Source organism: Alligator mississippiensis, chromosome 12, assembly GCF_030867095.1.
Source record: "Alligator mississippiensis isolate rAllMis1 chromosome 12, rAllMis1, whole genome shotgun sequence".
NCBI lineage: Eukaryota > Metazoa > Chordata > Crocodylia > Alligatoridae > Alligator > Alligator mississippiensis.
In genome coordinates this window covers 64359735-64379979 of record NC_081835.1, presented here as the reverse complement: position 1 = coordinate 64379979, position 20245 = coordinate 64359735, and the positions used below count along the sequence as shown (strand labels likewise).

The 20245-nt window shown below is 48.7% G+C and overlaps 1 protein-coding gene across 5 annotated transcripts in view; it reads right to left on the bottom strand.

Moving 5' to 3' along the window:
- Positions 1-19651, bottom strand: part of GSN (gelsolin) — a 34031-nt gene extending 14380 nt beyond the window's left edge. Inside the window, exons 1-3 of one of the 5 annotated variants that reach the window (XM_019475847.2) lie at positions 19545-19651; positions 18382-18433; positions 14-215 (exon numbers count right to left, since the gene is read on the bottom strand). In XM_019475847.2, coding sequence (XP_019331392.1) covers positions 14-215; positions 18382-18414 — 235 coding nt within the window. In that variant the 5' untranslated portion in view covers positions 18415-18433; positions 19545-19651. Of the gene's footprint in view, positions 1-13; positions 216-1268; positions 1341-18381; positions 18434-19001; positions 19259-19544 lie in introns of those variants that run through there. The other 4 variants (XM_019475849.2, XM_006265742.3, XM_014603823.3 and 1 more) reach the window with 4 other exon arrangements.
- Between the last annotated feature and the right edge of the window lie 594 nt (positions 19652-20245).

Sequence of the window (20245 nt, the reverse complement as noted above, 5' to 3'; positions counted from 1 at the left end):
CGGCAGTACTTACCTAACCAGAAATGCAGGTCGTACTGCAGATTGCCACTCCGCTGCCTGATGGTGTTCAGAGCCAGATAGGAATCTCCAGTGAAAAACTCCCCGTATAGGTTTTTTGGCACGGGAACCAAATCGAATTTCTCAACCCTCCAGATCTGGAGGCCAGGCTCCTTCCCAGCTTTCAGGAACTCAGCGTGCTCCACCATGCTGACAGGCTGAGGGGGATACAACAGAGGATTTCAACTCAGCTTCTGCAGCACAAAACCGCTCGTCTCAAACGTCGCACCATTGCTGGACCCTTTATACTGCCGTTCCCAGCAATGTTTGGAAGCGTCCTTTGCCTCTTGCACTGAGCTCAGCTAAGAACAATCCCCAGTGGCCTTTTATTTTTCATTTCCACCCAACTCTGTTTCCTGACCTCCTTCCTTACCAGCCTCTTTTAGCCTCTAGTCTTTGCTTTCCGTAACTTTTGCCCCAGCCATCCACCCCCGTGCTGTGTTCTTTGCTGATCAGGAATTTATTTGCATGGCAGGCTAAAGACAAGGGGATTCCCTCTCTGCCTATTGCTCTTGTATAATTGTTGCATGCAAGATGTAAGTAATAGATATTTTTGCCTTTCAGCTATACATTTTATGTGGTTTGCGCAATGGCTTTCACACTTTTCCTCAAACCTATAGAAACTATTCACCTCTGTGGGAAAAGGTGGGAGCCCGTTGCTGGTGGGGAAGTGATCTAATAAGCCTTTCACAGCCCAGTGTCTAAGACACTTGGATGCACCTCCTAGTTCGGCACTTTTGCACTGCTTCTGCCTGCACATAGTGCATCCCTGCTGTGCAGACTGCCCTGACATCCCTGGGCCCTTCTCATTTATTGCCTTCCCCTTCTCTATCTGAATTACTTATCAGAAACAACATGCTGTTGGTGCTTCATAAGAAAGCAGCTAGCATTTGGTAGCCCATGGCTGCACCTTGAGAGAATTCAACAGAATAATATTAAGAAGAAATCATCCATCCCTATTACACTCTAGATTGAGAAAGGGACTCTGTCCATCTACTACAGCATGCCTACCATGCCTTTTAGCAGTACAAGATCGCAAGGAAGAAGAAATGAAAATGGTGTTATATTACAAGCATCCAGTACTTGACAAATAGGAAAGTTCACAGGAGTTAAAGGACAAAAATCAAACTTTATGCCCAGCTTGCAAGGCAAAAATGAAAAAAGGCTGCAGACTGGAAAGCAGAGTAGCAAGTCAGCGACTGAATCAATACCTGAGCTGAAGTCCGACATCAAATCCTTACAAAACACCGTGCCCTTACAGCCCCGCTCCGCAGACAGCACCAGTTAATTACTCCCAAGCTCCCACCACAGAACCAGGAAAACAATTTGCAGGAAGTTAAAGAGCGTGACCCTTGCAAATATTTCCTTAACAGACAAAAGTTTTACATGTTGAATTATATGGCCAGTCACTTACCACAGCTGAAAGCACAACAGCTGCTGTAACAAGATATCCAAGCCCTGCAACCGAGACAGAGCCCGCACCGCTCATCCTCAGAGCCATTGTGCACAAAGCTGCGAGAAGAATATAAGTGGAGCCCTGCTTGCACGGGACTGAGAAGGCAAGAGGGCTCTCCCTTCCTCCACACGAGCTGGGAAGCGTCCCAGCTCCTTCCTTGTCTCCCTGTCACTAAAATGATGGGCTGCAGAAGCCGGGTCTTTATCACACATGAACACACCCAGCCCCTTAGCAATGCAAGGGCGTAGCAGGCCCAGGCACACAGTCCTCTTGGAAGCTACAGAGATTCATTCTGCACAGAGTCATCTGTAGAGGCTTAATCCCCGAAGACAATAATGATGGACAATATGGTATTCATTACAGCAGGCTGTGCCATAATATACAAAGGGAGTAAATATTTGGTCAGAAGGCCAGAAAGAAAAATTAAAAGGCGTCACTGGCAGAGACAAAACTTATCAGCTGAGCGTGGAAAAGGGATGGACAGCTGATGAGGTGCAGAGGAACAAAAGCACCCTTCCAGATGGCAAGGGCTGGGAAGGAAAACATGTGCTCCCGCTGTGGGAAGCACTAACTGAGTCATTTGAGGATGGAGGTGATGCGTGCACATTGCTCTATAGAGGGAGCTGGGCAAGAGGTCATATTCAGGGCATGCTTTGGGTAGCCTGTACCCCAATTCGAGCCCCCACACAAACCGGCACACGCTTGATTTGGATGAGAACAGCGAGAAGCCACGCAAGCGCTGGCAAAGCGCTTCTTCCCTTGATCAACGTGGTCAGAGAGCAGGAAACTTCAAAGTCAAATGCTTCCCAGGAGCTAGAAAAATAGCGCTGATGCAAATCTAGCAGAAGGCAGGATAGATTTGCACCTTATAGACTAACTAAATCAGAGAAGTAAAGCATAAGCGTTTATAAGTAGCGGGCTCACTTCATCAGATGCTGTGAAGGGATGGCAAGAAGCACAGCTTTCCATTTTGAAGCCCTGCTTCTCTCTCTAGATCGTATTTAGTCAGTCTCCGAGAGATACACATCTACCCTGCCTTCCAGCGCGATGCCACGAAGCTGAACGGGGCAGCAATAAGCCCGCTTCACCCGGGCAGCGTGTACACCAGTAAGTGAGCCTGTGAGTACATCCACCCATTGCATCCCCGAGGATGCTTTACCACAGTTGTGTGTCAAGTTCCCTCTCCGGTAGCTCGTCTACAATAATACAACAGCCTACTTCTGCTAACAGATGACGGAGTCCGTCCTGGGGTCCAAAGCAACAGAGACCTGTCCTGTGATGTTTAAGTCTGTGAGTTCAAATTATTTAGAGGCTTGCAACAAACATGCCGTAGTGGGGGTAACGGTTTAGGAGCTCCAACAAAGAACCTAAGGGGGTGGCAGTTATATGCGTGCATTGCTGGCTAGTATTTGGCTTTTAATGAGTCCAGAGCAGAGTTATTTGGGATCTCTCAGGAAGTCCTTAAGCAAGGGTCCAATCCTTCTCCCACTCAAGTCTGCAGCAAACCTTCAGTTGACTTGAGTAGCGGCAAGACCAGACCGCAAGCAAGTCCAAGCTTTCGCTCCTCCCTGCTATCCACTTGAGACTCACTTGTCTCCGCTGTGCGGGAACAGCGTGTATCAGCCCTGTCTCCATGCAGATGCAGAGAGTCTGGACAGTGAGCTATTAAGCAGTTCAGATCTTGGCAAGCTCCTGCTCACTTAATGCACCTTTTAGCGTCAAACTCAAATTTCTCTGGGAATTCTCAGATGTTAGTGGAAAATGAATACTGTGTCCTAATCTGGCTGGTATTTTTGCTCCCTGGCCAGGAAGCTCCCAGAGTGTCCAGGGGCTGAAAATCATTAAAATCTGTTGAAACCCTCAGTGTTGGTCGAGTCGAGTTGAGCAATGCTGGGAAGTCAGCAGAGAATGCCTTCTACAGCTGCTGCATTTTATATTGTCCATCCGAACTAAGAGGATTACACTGAAAAACAAGTCAGTCATTTAACTGGAAAGAAGAAGTCCTTTCTAGATGAAAAGAGAGTTTCAGGCACTTATTAATAAACATTTATACAGCGTCAGAACTGTTCACAGAACCACGGTATAAAAAAAGACCTGGGATTAAAATTTTCAGGAGTGCTAAAGTGATTGAAGGTTAGCCTGATGAAGGGTTTTTTAACCTGAAACCTTACTTAATAACTATTCTCCAACCATTTGGGTTGGTCTAATACAAGATATCAAATTCACCCAAGGAACCTTGTCTGCCTATGTCCTTAGACCAACACGGCTACAACCCAAACCCCTGCAAAGTGATTGAAGAGTTTTAGTCCCATTTTCAAGGAGCATATATCCTCTGGACTTCGGTTCCTATATCCTGAAATCATTCTTGCAAACAGAATTTAAGTCACTAAGATGTGTGGGAAATGTTCCCCTCAGTCTTCCTTTGCGGGGGCTCGTGTTACCAATTAAACAGCGACACAATGCGAACACATCTAAAGGAAAGGGGTAGGGACCAGAGAAAGAAATGGCACTCATGCAATTCATATAGTGAATAAGTTATGCAGTGCTTTTTGATAATCATTTCAGTCTGAAGGAAGGACTGTATGTAATCCTTTTGTGGATGGTCTAACCTACTACTGCTTTCAGCAAATGTAGTTAGGCAGTTAGCTCAAGTGCACACATTTGTGCTGTGGGGTGAAGGATTCAAACATTATTGCTGATATTTAGCAAAGGTCATAACACAGACCTTACAAAAGAGGAGGTCTGTGACGGAAAGTATGAAGAAAGACGTGATGCAGACGTTTAGGTAACCATCCAGATTAGCCTCAGAACCGATGTGATGGAGAGCCAGCCTCTTATGCAAAATAATTAAATAAATAAATAAAAAAAGGTATTTTAGGAAAGCCAAGAGAGGTCTTGAAACACAGGCCTCAGAGCAGGCAGGGGAATTCATCTGAGTGAGGCCTGGATGCTTCCAAACGAAACCTTAAGGAAAGGAGCCTGGTGTTTTGAGCAAGCAGTGGAAGACCACCGCCGATTGTGAAATCCAGATGTGTGATGAACACACGACAGAGCTGTGCGGGGGTGTCTTTGAAAAGCATACCTGCCTACTGAAATAATCCCGGGGATGCTCCCACAAGTTAGAGCACAGGCCACACCAGATGTGACGGGGACTGACAGGTAGCATTGCACAGAGAGCTCTGCTTGCCTGGCACGCACAGCTGCTGCAAGTGCAGATGAGCCCGTCGATGGGCTGCCGCCGGTCTCCAAAGGAGTTTTCAGTGAACTTAGTGCTGCTGGTTGGGAAGTTTCGACACTGAAGGCTTCTGCTTAGCATCAGACAGGTCCTCTTAGCCCCCTTAGCAGAGTCGCTTCCCCCCCTGGTACTTTGCCTTATTCTCTTATTTGACTCCCTGGAAGCTTTCATTCAGGTCCCCTTGGCTCATTTAATACCTGGCTAGTCACCACAGGCAAGTGGCAGTGGATTTACGCGATGCAGACGTTTGCCCATTAGCAGCCAGAGTGGGAACAGATGTCTCCACTTATAAAGTTACCCCATCAAAGGAGCAAAGTGCCAGATCACACAAGTTAGGGGCACCAAAAGCCGGGTAGCCCACTGAGCCCATCCCCTGGGATGTTGCACAGGTGCCTTGTAAAACCCCACGAGGTGATGCCTCCACACCGCCTTTCAGAGACCGTCCCATGGAGTAAAGCTTATCCTGGGATCCATCTTAAAACTTCCCTTTCATATTTCCATCCCATTGCTTCTAATACTACCCCCTTTGCTTCACTCCCTCTTCTTCTTCGGCCTTTCCGCTCTCCGTAAGTTGGTGTACAGCTTTGCCTCCCACTCCGTTACCATGGCACATGCTACACAATGCACGCACACCCTCCTGCCCCGCACATTATCCTTTATTTTTCAGCACCTTGATATAGTTTCTCTTCTCTGAGTGCTTGCTAACTTGTCTCATGTCTCCGGCAGCAAAATACCCCGATCTGAATACAACATGCCAGGTGAGGACTCACCAAAGCTGTATCACCTCTCTACGGACAGATGTGCAGCCTAGAATCGCACCTGCCAGCTCCTTCCTGCTCTCCCTGCTATTATTACCTTGTAAAGTGAGATACAGGGAATGGTTTTTCTAATGTGAATCTACCCTGGCCACCCCTAGCCCCCTCTAATCGAAACACCCCGCGCCACCCCACCCCAGACTGCTTACTGCTCCTACCCATGCTATGTGAAAGCTCCTTTAGAAGGCAATTCGGAGTAATCTGCTGCCCGCTGACAAAATGCACAATGCTACCCCGGGGGGGTAAAAAAGAAGATAGTTTTAACTAGACTCAAACCTCTGATTCCGTCTCAATCACAGACTTTCAGGCAGGCTCACCAGAACTGGGGGAGTGCACAAATACTACCAGAACCTCCTGGATTAGCAGTGCTGCCAGGCCATTGCAGGCCACACCATATGCAAATAATAATAATAATAATATTCAAAGAGTTTCCAAAATAAAAAGTGGATTAAAACAGGATTCAGCCTTGAGTAGCTTCACTGGAATAGAATAATGCGTTATTCAATCACCCAATTAAATATTCAGCCTTACGAAAAGCAACCCCTGGCGCGTGCAGTTTCTGTAAAACTATAAGGAGAGCACTTAGCTGCTTGAGTCGTTCTGTGAAGATCAGGGCTTTTAGCTGCCTTTAGGAACAGCCTGCAGAGAGGGATGGAAGAGAGACAGAAAACTATTCCACATCTGCTTATAGATGACACTACTGGAAAAAAACCAGCATGGAAAATAGGGAAAAGCAGCATGGTTTCTTTCTGTCCGTCTCCTAGTAGGCTTACTCTACCAGGTCTTTGTGGGATCTGAACAGTCGTCTTGCTAACCAGCCATTTCATGTTGCTTACAAGCAATTATTGCTGCCGCTCATTGGCCATGATTAATACAGTCACTTGCAGGCCTTTCCTCCCACAAAGCAAGCGGCTGATGTCAGAAGTCTGGCACCTACACATTGTGGTGGAGGACATCAAAGCACGTGAATTTGGCACATCGTTACGGCTGGTTATATCTGCTGGCCTCGGGACTGACATAGCCGCAACCTGCCAACAGCACTGCTCTGTGCCGCTGCGGAAACGTCCTCCCGCTACACAGCTGGAGCGCGCGCAGAGCCATCCTTGCACTCGCAGGAAAGGCTAGGAGCGCTCTTGTAGGCTCCCTGCTTTGCTTTGGTTTCAAAAGAACAGAAATTAACTCCTTTTTGATCGGTGGCATCTTCCCTCCCTCCCCACAGCCTGCGAGCCCTTAGCCTCTGCAGGGCAAAGAATCCCATTGAAAATAAGTAGGCATCTGAGTCTTGGGAAAAAAACCCCTTGGTAGCAATAATGCAAACAAACCCACAATGTTGACAACAGGGGTTGAACGCTCTGGTCAAAGTGTGACCACAGGAAGTCGGAGCTGGCTGCCCTGAGATGACGCTGCCGGAAGAAAACTGCATCCTAAGGAAGGCAGTCAGCATTTTGTAGAGATGAACTGCGTTGCTGCATCTGCGCTCTTGCTTGCGTACCACCTTCATCAGGAGACAACTGATTCCAACAGACCAGGACCCACCCCTGGGGAGATGCACCAGCCTGATGGGACGCCCCAGCTGTCTGTCTGAGTCCAAACGTTACCTCCGCAATGGAGATTTATGCAAGCATCCCTGGGGAGGGAAGGCAGCGACAACGATTGAACTCCTATGTGCCCTACTGAACAGGAGTTCGTGTGCCAGGACGTGTATGAGCAGCAAAAACTTCTCATGGGCATCTGCTCCTCTTGTTCCCTGAAGGCCCATGCCTGCCTTTGCACTCAGCCTTTTCCGTCTTTCTCCCTGCTTCAAGACAGGCGTGGAGACGTGGGGCTGGGTTTGCCTACCGGGGCCGGTGCAAAGATGCACGTTCTGGGGGAAGTGTTTGGGGCTGGTCTGGCTCAGGAAGCCCCTGGGTGCACCCAGCGCTTGGTGGAGTGCAATACATACCACTCCCTGCACCTGGCCGGCCCTGGGATCAATGCTGGCCCCACCTCTGCTTTATCCCCGGTGGGGCAAGAGGCACACCCTAGTCCCCAACCGGTTTGAATCAGTTTAAGGAAATGACTCTGAGCGTGCATTAAAAGCTGAAACCAGGGCATTTCTGGCTTTGGTTGGAACATTTTACAAATTACTCACAGTTGGTTAACCTCCTGGTTCATTTCTTCTATCGTCCCCAAGCATTTCGCTTTATGATAAATGGGGAGGGAAGACTTCATTAAGTAGTTGCATAAACAGCTTTGCAGGTTTTTGGAAGTTCATTTTTTTCCCCTTCTGAGCCTTGTGAAATGTTTGCCAGTCTCTCTGTATTTACCCAAAGAGATAAAATGAGTAATTTTAAAGATCTCAGGATCTCAGGTATAACAACTTTTTTACCAAGCACTGTTTTGTTGGGGTTTTTTTGCTTTAAAAATAGTGGCTGCTGCTCCTCCGATACGCAAGACCTTCCTATTGCTATAAGCGCTCTGCTGCCTTTTACAGTCTTTTTACCGGAAAAAAGCCTTATTCCTGGCACAACCCTTCCTTCTCAGGTTGCAAGTCTACATGCACATTTTACAAGACCATTGTTCCTCTGGACACAAGGGAGAGCAGTGTTGCATGGAACCATTATTGGGAATAACCTCTGGCTGGCTTCACAGGCTTATTGTCTGCAAGCATATGCTGCTTTGCATGTCCACAATAGCTACTGACATCAAAGACACGCGGAATGAGAAGTGAGTGCACCCTGTGTCCCCGGCTCCAGAAGCTCCCGGGCGAAGTACAGACAATCAAAAAGCCTGAGGCTGAGTCAATTCAGTCTTCGCAGGTTAGTTTAAACTGTGTAGATTGAATCGATGAGCAAGTGAACAGACATTCACTTGCTGTCCACGTGCCTGCAGTGACTCAGGCCAAAATCCGGGGGACGCTAGAGCATGCCTCCCTGCTGGGCTGGAGCAGACAGCTTGGGCCAAACCTAGCCTGCCCAGGGAGGTGCAAAGCAACCTGGGATTCTGGGGGACTGTGTGAGTTAACCTGAATCTGGAGGGGCTTTGGCACAGAAGTTCAATAAGCTGATTGAACCTAAAGTGGTTACATCTCATACTGCATCCATCCAAATTTATCTTAAACCAGTTTGGGCCATTTTGAAAGCAGTTTATGTGCACTGAACTTCTGCTGTGCTGCACATCTGAACCAGTTCCTGATCACTTATATCGGTTTATGTGTAACTTCTGTCCCTAGCCCCGAAGACTCCCAACTGCAGTTAATAAACTGACTTCGATGGAATAACAGAAAACTCTGGCAAGCATTGAGATGCATCTAGCCTGAGCAACAGCATTATAATCCCACATCTAGGCAGGTTCAAGATTTAGGATGTGATGATACTGATAATACTCTCTTTTTTCCAAGTCCTCTGCAGAGCTGTAAGAGGTTAAACAAAACATAATCCATTTGCACAAATTGTAAGAATTTATATCTTGAGCTCAGCAAAGCATCTCTGTAGCTCCAAATAAAGCCTGTGTCATCTCCCAAGGCAAGACTGTGGGAGAGGTCAATTCAAGAAACATTAGCAGCGCTAGATGCTGCATGTTGAAAACAAGTGTTTGTCCTCTTTATTTCTTTGGGGCTTCTTGTCAAGTTAGCATACAGCATGAGTGAATGTCCCTGAAAACCCAGACTGTGGGGCGTTAGCTTCGTCACTAAGGTGAGAAGTATTAAAAACACCCAAAATGATAGTTGGCTCATTAGTCTTAAGGCAACACCATGCAAGACTAAACACCCCTCCGAGAGGCTGGAAACAAAGTGTGTTTAGGGCTGGGCACTGGGCAAAGCAGGCTTTTGCATTCACAGATTTAATGTTCCAGCAGAATCATTTTGCACAAAGCAGAGCAGCCTGGTAAGAAAGGCCAGATATGATGATTCACGCTGCTCCCCGACGACACTCGTTTGCATTCTGACTCACCGACCTGTCTATTAAAGAGAGGCAGCTAGTCCTGTTCGTCTGAAGTGGGGCAGAAGGCGGGGGAGTCTTGCACCTTTATAGACTCAATCAGAGATGTATAGCATAAGCTTTTGTAAGCGGAGAGAGGGCCTATTAAACACACAAAGATAAGGCTCCCCACTCCGAAGCAGCTCTACCAAAGCCAGCGGAGGTGCACCGGGAGCAAACTGGGGCACGAGGGAAGAATCGGACCTGGTGTAAACATCCCAGATCGACCTACAGGATGATGCACGCCCAGCTGGCACAATTACACCCAGCCAAGAATCTGCTGATGCCACCAGCTGCGCAAAAAGCCCAACCCTGCCATGGAGCTCAATCGTGCCCATGAATACCCAGACCACGTACCACTACGGATTGTGGGAAATCAGCTGCTTTTCTTTATTTGTGAGCAAAACAAGAGTCCTGAACTGCATTCAATTCTAAATCAGTGCTAACGTGCTGACTAGACACATGCTCTATTCTTTTGCTTAAAGACTTGCTAAGAGACACATAAAAGGCATGACAGGATACATAACACACGGACCAGTAGGTTTGACCGGCTTGGTGAAACGGAACTGAAACAGGAAAGCAAAACCTCTTTAGAACAAGATAAGTTGTGATAAGAGAAGAAAGGCTGCTTTGGTGCTTTTGGATGTCTCAGCATTGGCAGAGGAGGCGTTCTGGAGACGGATGGAGAAGACCTGGATCGTCAAAGGAAGACGGAGCATCCTTGTGCAAGTCGGGATTCTGCAAGGACACGCGTCTCAGACACACAGATGTGCTCGGTCTGCACCACCCCGGTAACCTCCCCTTCGTTCAGAAGCATGGAGAGAGCTGGCGATGCTCATTCTCTCGTCTTCTGTATCTCGTGTGAACACTTACGCACCCAAACCGGTAACATCTCACCCCAGCTCCGCAAGAATAGAAACAGGACCAAAAATGCAGCCCCCTGGAAGAAAAGGGCTCTGATGTAAAGGTGCTGTTGCTGAAAGGGGGAGAAGCAAAACGGCACGTTCAGCACCTCTGAAAAGACATCTGTTTGCGAATCCTCAAATGAAGCTGCCTCAAATCAGTGGTCAGCTTGGACCCAAGTGATTTGCTCAAGGTTACACGGGGAGAACGTGGCCGAACCTGAAGGAGAGAACACGGCTCCCAACGCAGAGGCCTGTGCTTCAGCATCGAGATGCTCTTCCCTCCCTTACGGCTCGATGGGCACTGCTGCTTCTTCCAGCGTTTCTGAGGTGACCACCTTAGTAGTGAACGCCAAATCCTCTACCCTTATCTTCAATCATGAAACACATATTCTTCAATATGCGGATTACCAGAAAAAGCAGCCTAGGATCTGGGTGCGTGCAAAGACCCCCCGAGTCTACACACATGCCAGTTATTCTGCTCTCCCAAAGTGCGTGCATAGAAAATCCACTCAAAACCACTTGCCCCTCAATACAGGGGAAAAAACATCTCACTCGACAGGCCATGCTCTCCAAAGGGGAGGAGGCCTAGTTATTTCACAAGGACGAGGTTGTTTTTTTTGTGTTTTTCTGCATGCTCGCAGTAAATATATTAGAGGAGAATTTGGTTAGTAGCTTAGTAGATTTTTGTTGCAGACGGATTATGCATGTCTGACCTAGATATGAACAATGCCAACGTGCTGAGAATAGCTGATGTCTTAAAGGAATATCCTTGCAACCAGTGGGATACAGCTCTGCACATGAAAAGCTAACAAACCCCTTACAGCATGGGCCACCCGAAGACGAGGGGGCAGTATCAAAATCTTGTCGGTGGGCGGTGATGTGCCAAGGTTGTGCTCACGGTGAGCTGCAGAGAAACCAGAAGACATTCGTTCCTCCAGCCCACAGGCACACAGAAGAAGCAGGGGCAGTGTTTTCCAGCCTTGGATAACTAGTTTTTTCCTTTTACAGTAGAGCTGGCAAGTGTCTGCACCCTCCGGCAACACCAAAATGCTTGTTGCATTCATCAGGCCTATGACTAAATGAAGGATAAAGGCATAATAATGCCCAGAGACAAGGGAAAAGAGGTGTTTGCAGTTGAAGGATAAAATGCTGCCCACAGATGACCTAAGGCAGGACCCTCCGTGTGACTGGAGCATTAAACACCAAACCGATCACTGCAGGTTGTCCGTCTGTCAGCAAGCCACCGCTATTCCTCCATTGGGGCAAGAGCAGTATAAGCAAATATCAGTCTCCATAAGAACCGCACGGGATTAAAAGCACTTAGATGTCACTCTGCCTTTTTGCATTCGGGTGCAGGAAGCCCACTCACCGATGCAGCAGGGTCTCAGGGTGCCTGCGCCTGACCCCGCTACAGTGCCAGCAGCAGCTGGTCCAGCTGAGCGCGGAGAAGACACAAAGGAAGACTGGATTTATACAAATGGCTAACTTCATTAAGCTTGAGCCTATACATATATGTTTGAAACCAAAAATAAGTGTAGTAAAGGAGAGATGAAATGAGCAGGAGACATGGGGTGAGAATTAAAAGTTGCTGTACAGACTAGGCGGCTACGTGTAGTTTTTGGGTCGTTCATCCAAATACAAGCCACACAAATCAAATTCTCAAGGTGCTAACCTAGGCACAAGGGATCCTTTGGGTTCATCCTTCCTGCCTTTGCTTCAGTATCTTCCTTCCCCTAAAATGGAGCAGGATTCACCCCATCAGGTGAGAAGTTTGATGTAAGCCCACACCGCAGAAAGTCTCCTGTTCTGGAGCAGGTGCTCCTGAAACAACTGCAGATCCACGCTAACAAGCGTGTCAACGGAGTGCAATGGAGAGGGGTTTCGGCCGGGACCGAGAAGGGTTTTGTGTCTGGTTCTGTCCCTGATTTTCCATGAAGCTGGTTAGTTGTGTGTCATACTCTCCTCCCCCTCTGCCAAGGCTGTAAACTGCTCAGGTTGGGATCGATAGTGTCCAAGTGGCGTTGTAGCCAGGATGCTCTAGGAAATACGTGCAAAGCAAGGACTTTCATAGAGGATACCTTTTATTGGACCAAGTGCAGGGCTGGGATAGACTCAGACAAGCGTTTGAGTACCGCAGCGCCCTTCCCTAGGTCTTGGGGCTGCTGTTTGCTTGTCCCCGAAAGAGGGGATTGGGAGATTGTCTCTCGCTGCATTTGTACAAGGAGCCTCTAAGCTCATACAAGCAACAGTATTTGGTTTAGACCTGATCCTGCAAGTTAGCTTCAGCTAATCTCTACAGCTGTTGGCCTATCACACAGAAATAGAGTTAAACCTTTCCAGGGACAGAGGAAGAGGTTTAACGTGGCTCTAAGCCTCCTGAGCACAAACATTTGCTAGCCCATTTTTCCCCATGCTGAAATAGTTTGGACAATGCTGAATGGCAGGAATGTCAGAAGAGACCGGACGTCTCTTCTGTAGAGTAATACGAGCACTGCCATGGCACAGGCATGCTGCCGCGATGTGTAAATTCCTATTTTCATGCAGTTATCAAGATACAAAGACCTGTATCAGTCTTGTTCTTCTCTTCTAATGAGACAGCTCAGGCACGTTGACGGCAGTAATCATCCATATCTTGAGAAGTCAGACCTGGGATGCTTATTCACCTCCAAAACCAATCTGCTCCAATGCTGGGCCCTTTTCCTCTTTGTGAGCCAGCTACTAGAGGGCAATATCATTAATATACAGCCTTACACAACTATGCAACATATACAGGATGTTGCACGGCTCCTTATCATAGCAAGGTATGTGAAGTCCGCAGTGTGGTCATTTAAACAGGCAGTTCCTTTCTGAAAAAAAGGATGCAGACTCATGGAGTTGAGGAAGCAAAAGTGTGGTCAAAGCCTTGCTGTAGTTCTCACTTTGGGACCTCCATACAAGCTGAAAGAGTTTGCTTCCTCTGGATGATTCACTTTCTCCAGTTTTAAGGGTTTTGTTTTGTAGCTATATTTTGTGTGTGTGTGTGGAAATGTTCAGTAAGGCCATATGTTTAAACTTTTTCTTTGGATGGTTTCCCACTGGCTCACTGACTGGCTCCTAATATAGACAAACGACTCTTTCTCTCTCTCAGTGGTTGTGCACGGGATAGAAATCTCCATGTCTGAAACCAGTTTGCATTCTTCAGGCTTTTACAGGGAGAAGAAAGGGTCAAAAACCCAGCTCATTACAGAGGGGGAAACTATCTTTCCACTATGAAAGTTAACAGAAAGGCAGTTTTCTTTTGCAGTCCATAGCAGCCAGTTCTCGCCCACTTTGATCATCATTTCTCTGAATGTTATCAGTTTGAATGTCCTGGATCACAGAGATACTGGGTGCCATCCAAGTGGGAAACCCTAAAGTTATTCTCCAGAATCAACAAGTGCAAGTAGACAGGCCCTAGCCCTTCTCCTACCCCCAGTAGTAAGCAGGGTAGATCTGCACCCTCTAGACTAACTACAATATGTATGTGTATGCGTGTGTGTGTTTATAGCACAAGCTTTCATGAGCTGAAGCTCACTTCAGATGCTGTGAAAGGACGTGCACACAAGTTGCATACCTAGGTAGGGAATGCCCGAGGAGTTTGCTGTTTGTCAGGCACTAGCGCATCTCCTGCCTCCCCTCGTGCAATATTCATACAACAGAGATGCTTGCCCTAAGAGCACAGTACCTTCACTACCCACACTTCCAACTTTGGAGAAAATAAAAGCTACCAGAACAGGAAAATGTTCTGATAAAACTCTGGACACGAGCACTTTGAAAATACATATGGGTGCACCTGAGCAAAACACTAACGTGCCCTAGGATTTTGTGTATCCATCAGTGCAGCCAGAAGGCACCGAGACACCAGCTCATTTGCTAGTATGTCTGTTAATTAATCTTCCTGAAATCCAGTCCCCCTACCACTTGCACAGGTACCATAATAAAAACAGCGTTCTGTCACCAGGACAAGTAGGGATGTCGTTCGGTACAACGGGTATAAAGTATCCCGGCACTTTCCAGCCAGAATTGTGCCTTTGTGTGTGTTCCTACAGCACGTAACAGGCTGGGCCCTGACTCCATCGTAGCTCCCTGATGCAAACGCAATACAAGAATGAATGAATGAATATGCTGGAGCAAGTACCTGCCGAACCGAGACTATTTGAGGGTACGCGATAGCACGGCGGCACGGTCACAGGAAGCAAAGTGATCTAGCAGCGTGCCAATACCTAAATAAAGGCCTGCTGAGCGTGCTTTGCCAGTCAGTGCTGCTGTCAGGCATCCAGATAGCATATGTGATGTAAATACTGTATGCCTGCCAGCATCCATGACCTTTCGGGAAGCAGAGATGAAGCAGGAGGATGCCCCGAGAAATCCAGCCCCTACTTGACATGGAGCCGGCTCAGAGGCTTGCTCATGGACTCGTTTTGCTTTTATTTCTTCTTTTCCTAAGAAAAATCCCTTTGCCCGTAGCCTTTGCAGAACTGCTGAGCTCAGCATTCAACCAAGCGGCCACCCTGTGTGGACGGCAGGGCGGGTGCAAGGGTAATACACTCCATTTTGTTTCTCCTCTTTTATCTCACTCTCCACATGTTCAGCCTTTGCTGTAATACGGGCAGTTTTCCGGCTAGAGGATTATTTTAGGCAGACAGGCACCTCTCGCTTGAACGAACCCCGCAGGCTGTGCAAAGCCTGCCACCCTGCTCCGTGTTTGGAGAAAGAGGGAGGGAAAGACATTAACCAGGCTCTTTTTTTATGGTGACAGCCCTCCACGTTGCAACAAGACACTGCCGGGAGACAAAGCCCTGAAGGAAGCAGAACGGGAGTCCGAAAACAGAGCGCTTGCTCGGGGCCTGCTGGTCAGGGGCGAGGGGGCGGGCAGGCTGCAGGCTGGTTTGAAATAGTAAGGCTGATCGGTTTATTGACGGGAATTCGGCTGCTGCACTTCCTCCAATCCCCGTAGCTTGTCCTGAGCACTGTATTTAAGGGCTATTATCTTCTTCAGGTTATTATTTGGTGGGGGCAGGGGAGAGCCTGCCCTTCCACAAGAAAAATGTTTCTAATGGAAATCCAAGACCTAGACAGCATCCCGGGGACTGTTTGCCAGGTCCTCCGTTTGACAAAGTTTCGGGTCCTCTGTTTGACAACTGCCACAGCAGATCAAGCATTTGTTTGCACTCAGGAGCCTCTGGATCTATATCCCCTTTATGGCAAGACTGATAACCATATGGAGCCTTTCTTCCCTACACTTTTTTCACTTCCCAAAAAAGCTTATTTTCATGGTTTTATCTGGACTATTAGTGGATCTACTTAATGAGCCACTAACAGAGAGACTGAGAAGACTGAGACACTACTGTTGAGAGGAAAAGAGTAAGGGAAGATATGAGAGAAGTAGACAAAATGATGACTATACCGAACAGGTTACGAGCGTGTCCCGTTCTCACTGAACAAGAGAAAGGGGACAGCCGCTTTACATTTAAAAGCGGCACATAAACAACGAGGGGATAATTTCTTGTATAAAATGGATTCAACCCGTCAAACTCGTTGCCACAAAGCATTTTTGAGTCATGAGTTTCAAGGGATCCCTAAAGGATTGGAAATGCATATTCTAATCCATTGTTTTGCGTTTTTGTTCAAATAATTAGGAAGGGGAGAAAAACCTCATGCTCCGGGGCATAAGCCAACATGTAAGTAATGGGGGTTGGCTGAATATAAAACTTCCCCTTTACACAAGTTATTGCAAAACTTTTTCAAAGCTTCTTGCCCCTTCCCTGAACATAACTGAATATTGGCCGCTATCTGAGACAGGTTACAAAACTAGATCATTTCCGAGGAGCTCCTAAATGCTGGAAGAAGAAGCATAAACCGAGAGAATCTCTCTGCGCTGTCCAGTAATTACACCAGCTCCTTTTAATTAACCAGAGCTGCAATTCCCTTCAGCATATAATTTAAAAATTTCAGTGGCTTAAATGTAACCAACTCACTCCTGCGCCATTTCAGAAACCTCATTTCTGCAGACAGAAGGGCTCCAAAATAAAACCAGGCCTACGCTGGTGAGTTTGCCTGCCCAGCTCTTCCAGATGACAGCTATTGATTAGCAGCACTCATGTTGCAGGTTGGAAGATAAATTGGAAAGATCACACTTGGAAAATGAGCTAAAAAAGCCTACTGTAAACAGCGAGTACGCTGACAGCTATTTTAAGGAATAGCTTCCTTCCCACCACAACTCCACAGATCAGATCACATCCTGCACTGCGCGTGCACGCACACTCACAAACGCACACACACGCAATCATCATCCTACGTCAACGCACAAAGCGATGCTTGCTTGAGGCGGGTCTTTCAAATATTAAATATTAATTGCTGCCTTCTGTACGGCGTAAAGTTTTACGGTTTTGTTAGCTTTTCTCCTTTTATAGCAGCAAGGCTGAACTCGCTCACACTGGCAGACGCAGTGACAGCTTGCGAGCTGCCAATATTGACTTATAAACGTACAGAACATCTCTAGGAAAACAGGGCTTTGTATTCAAAGGTGTTAGACAACCTGCTTTTCAGACAGAGGTAGCAGCGCCGGCTCTAGTTAACGTGGTAAGGACCATGGAGCGAGCTTGTGACACACCTAGTGCATCTCCCTGCTAGTAGCTAGTACGATACGCACAGCTCTGGGAGTGGGAGTAACACACCTATTCCTCTAGCTCAGCGGGCACAGCTCTGTGCTTTGGTGATGCCAGGACTAGGTTCAAATGCTGCTTGTGCTACCGGATTGCAATCGGTACGGTAAGATAATGGTGAAATAAACCCAAGTCTTCTTGCCTTGCCACTTAGATAGTGTCAAGGCGGGATCGCTGGCTCCATTATATTCTTAGTAAGTTGATCACCAACCAGCTGCAGAAGATTTCGGGCTTCATGGTGATACGTGCATTTTACAAGTCAGCTTTATGGGGAAGCTTTGCAAAGAGGTGGATACCAACCTAATTCCCACTAAAACTGCCTGGGAGCTGGGCACCTAACAGCCAGCTGTGTATGGCAATATCTTCTGCTATCGCTTTCACGAACTTATTGACATTTCACTTTCAAACTAGCGGATGAAGCAGCGTGACTGAGGAGGCAGGACTACACTCCACGCCCATCTGGGCCTACCGAAGTTTCCAGTTATGACACCTTATCTTCATACTGAGTTCCAGCGAGCCCTGTGGCACGATTCCCACTGACTCAGAGAGAGCAGGATCCGATCCGGCTGATAAAGATTAACTCTTGAAACCAAGCTTTGCTCAGTTTTGAGTGCCAAGGACTCAACGGGCTGCATTCTTACCACGAGGCGTGGAGACCATAGGGTGGAGTCCGGGCTAGACCTTGAGATTTATACTCAGTGCATACTCTGCCAGGCTGCACAAGTGCAGCTGAAATGCTAGACGCCGTCGGGCGGAGATGTTAAACTGGGATCCCTTCTGCTTCCCTCCGACAGCTGCGCAGGGAAAAGTTAGACAATCGCATGGTACTTTATAGAAGGGACCAAGGAATACATTTTCTCCAGGATAATATTAAGGAAACTGGTTGTGATATCTGAGGTTGTGAGGACTATTCCAGGGCTGCTTCGTTGGCCTAGACAGTCATTGCAGAAAGAGTATTTAACTTGTTATTTTGTTAAGATAGTTTGGGAAACCTGGAGGATGAGAGATGCTAGAAGAGCCCCCCGTTCTAGTCCAGGGTAGGAGCACCCTGCGCCGAGCCATGCCATCTGTCCACAAAGGGACATTTATTGCCAATAAACTTGCATCATGCATAAAGCTGGCCAGGGAAGACCCCAAGAACGGCCGTTGTCAGTCAGAGGACTAGCAGATTTGGGAAGAAGGATACCAGGATCCTTGTTAGCAAAGTTGGATTTTTACATCCAAAAGCAAGTTAACATTCAAAGCAGTTTATTCAAAGAGGATCTACTTACTAATGAGGCCTCCTTGAAACAAGTCATCCCCATAATTTTTTTAACACTCTTCCTAGGAAACATTTTAAATAGGTTTAAGTGTCTGCAATTTTTGAATTTCTGTTCAAATAGTGCTTTCAAAATATATTCATCCAGGCAAAAAGATAAACAAACAAAGCCCCCCTATTCCCAGCAGTAATGTGAAAAGACTTGTGCTATTTTTACCAGTCTGGCACATGTCCTAAATCAGAGGACAAGCCTCTGCCAGCTGCACAGCACTGCCCAACCACCCATACAATCTGCACAGGCTTCTTATTGATCGGGTTTCCAAGAAGAGCAACGGGATGTTACGGAGCAGAAGCTCCTTCAGGACTTCTCTGTCTGCTCACATCGGGGTGCTTTTGGCTTCGTGCAATCAAACCCCCTCTCTGCAGGGCAGCGAAACACTGTCAGTGATTTAAAACGACAGCTTCAAAAAAATAAATAAAATCGCACTCCCTGAAATACAGAAGCTAGCATGCACAGACATCACAAAATACGTGGCAGTGCGCTGCTGCACGCCACGCTGCCAAATCGGAGAGCAGAATGCCGCATGGAGCCTCAACACACAGTTCGTGTTCACAAGGAGATATTTGACTTACCCAAACTTTTTTTTTTCCCCCCTCTCTCTCTCTTTCTTCCCTGCTGAATTATAACACGACAAGAGACACGGAGCTTGGACAGGACCAGGCTGTCTAGGCTGCCAGCTTGCAACGACACATCCTATATCGCCCCACGTCACTTCTCCTCCTTCCCACAAGTTAATCAGTGCTTCCTCCCATCCCTGTGAATCGCTCCGTCTCACTTCCTTATGCCACGACAGGCACCGCTGGAGGGATGGGAATCGCCTAGTGGCACCTCCAAGTCAATCCTGGGATGCCAGGTCATCTCGAGGATGCATTATCCTGCATGGGCAGGCACACCTGGAGGTCTGGGCTCCACCCTGCCTTGCACACATGGGCATGGGGCTCCTGCTCCTGGCATGCACACAAGCCGGAGGTGCCCGGGGGCAGTGCTAACCACCCCCCCCCACTATCACCTGCTGGGACCTGCTTTCCAGCCCCCTCCCCGGGCATCTGCGAGCCCCTGCAAGCTGCTGCTGCCCCCGGGGAAGGAGGCTGGGGCAGCCCGGAGCCCGCACCTACCTGCGCGGCTGCGGAGAGGCAGGAGGCGGCGGCGGCTGCGGAGAGGCAGCGCTGGGGCGGGCCCGGAGCCGAGCTGGAGGGAGGGATGGAGGCAGGGCGGCCGCGCCGGCACCTCCCCGCTCCGGGGTGGGCAATGCTCGGCTCGGGGACTCACCCAGCACCGGAGCCGGGCACAGCCCAGGGGCAGGGGCATGCACTGGAGCCGGGCACAGCCCAGGGGCAGGGGCATGCACTGGAGCCGGGCACAGCCCAGGGGCAGGGGCACGCACCAGAGCCGGGCACAGCCCAGGGGCAGGGGCACGCACTGGAGCCGGGCACAGCCCAGGGGCAGGGGCATGTACAGGAGCCGGGCACAGCCCAGGGGCAGGGGCATGCACGGGAGCCGGGCACAGCCCAGGGGCAGGGGCACGCACCAGAGCCGGGCACAGCCCAGGGGCAGGGGCACGCACTGGAGCCGGGCACAGCCCAGGGGCAGGGGCATGTACAGGAGCCGGGCACAGCCCAGGGGCAGGGGCATGCACGGGAGCCGGGCACAGCCCAGGGGCAGGGGCACGCACCAGAGCCGGGCACAGCCCAGGGGCAGGGGCACGCACTGGAGCCGGGCACAGCCCAGGGGCAGGGGCATGTACAGGAGCCGGGCACAGCCCAGGGGCAGGGGCATGTACAGGAGCCGGGCACAGCCCAGGGGCAGGGGCATGCAC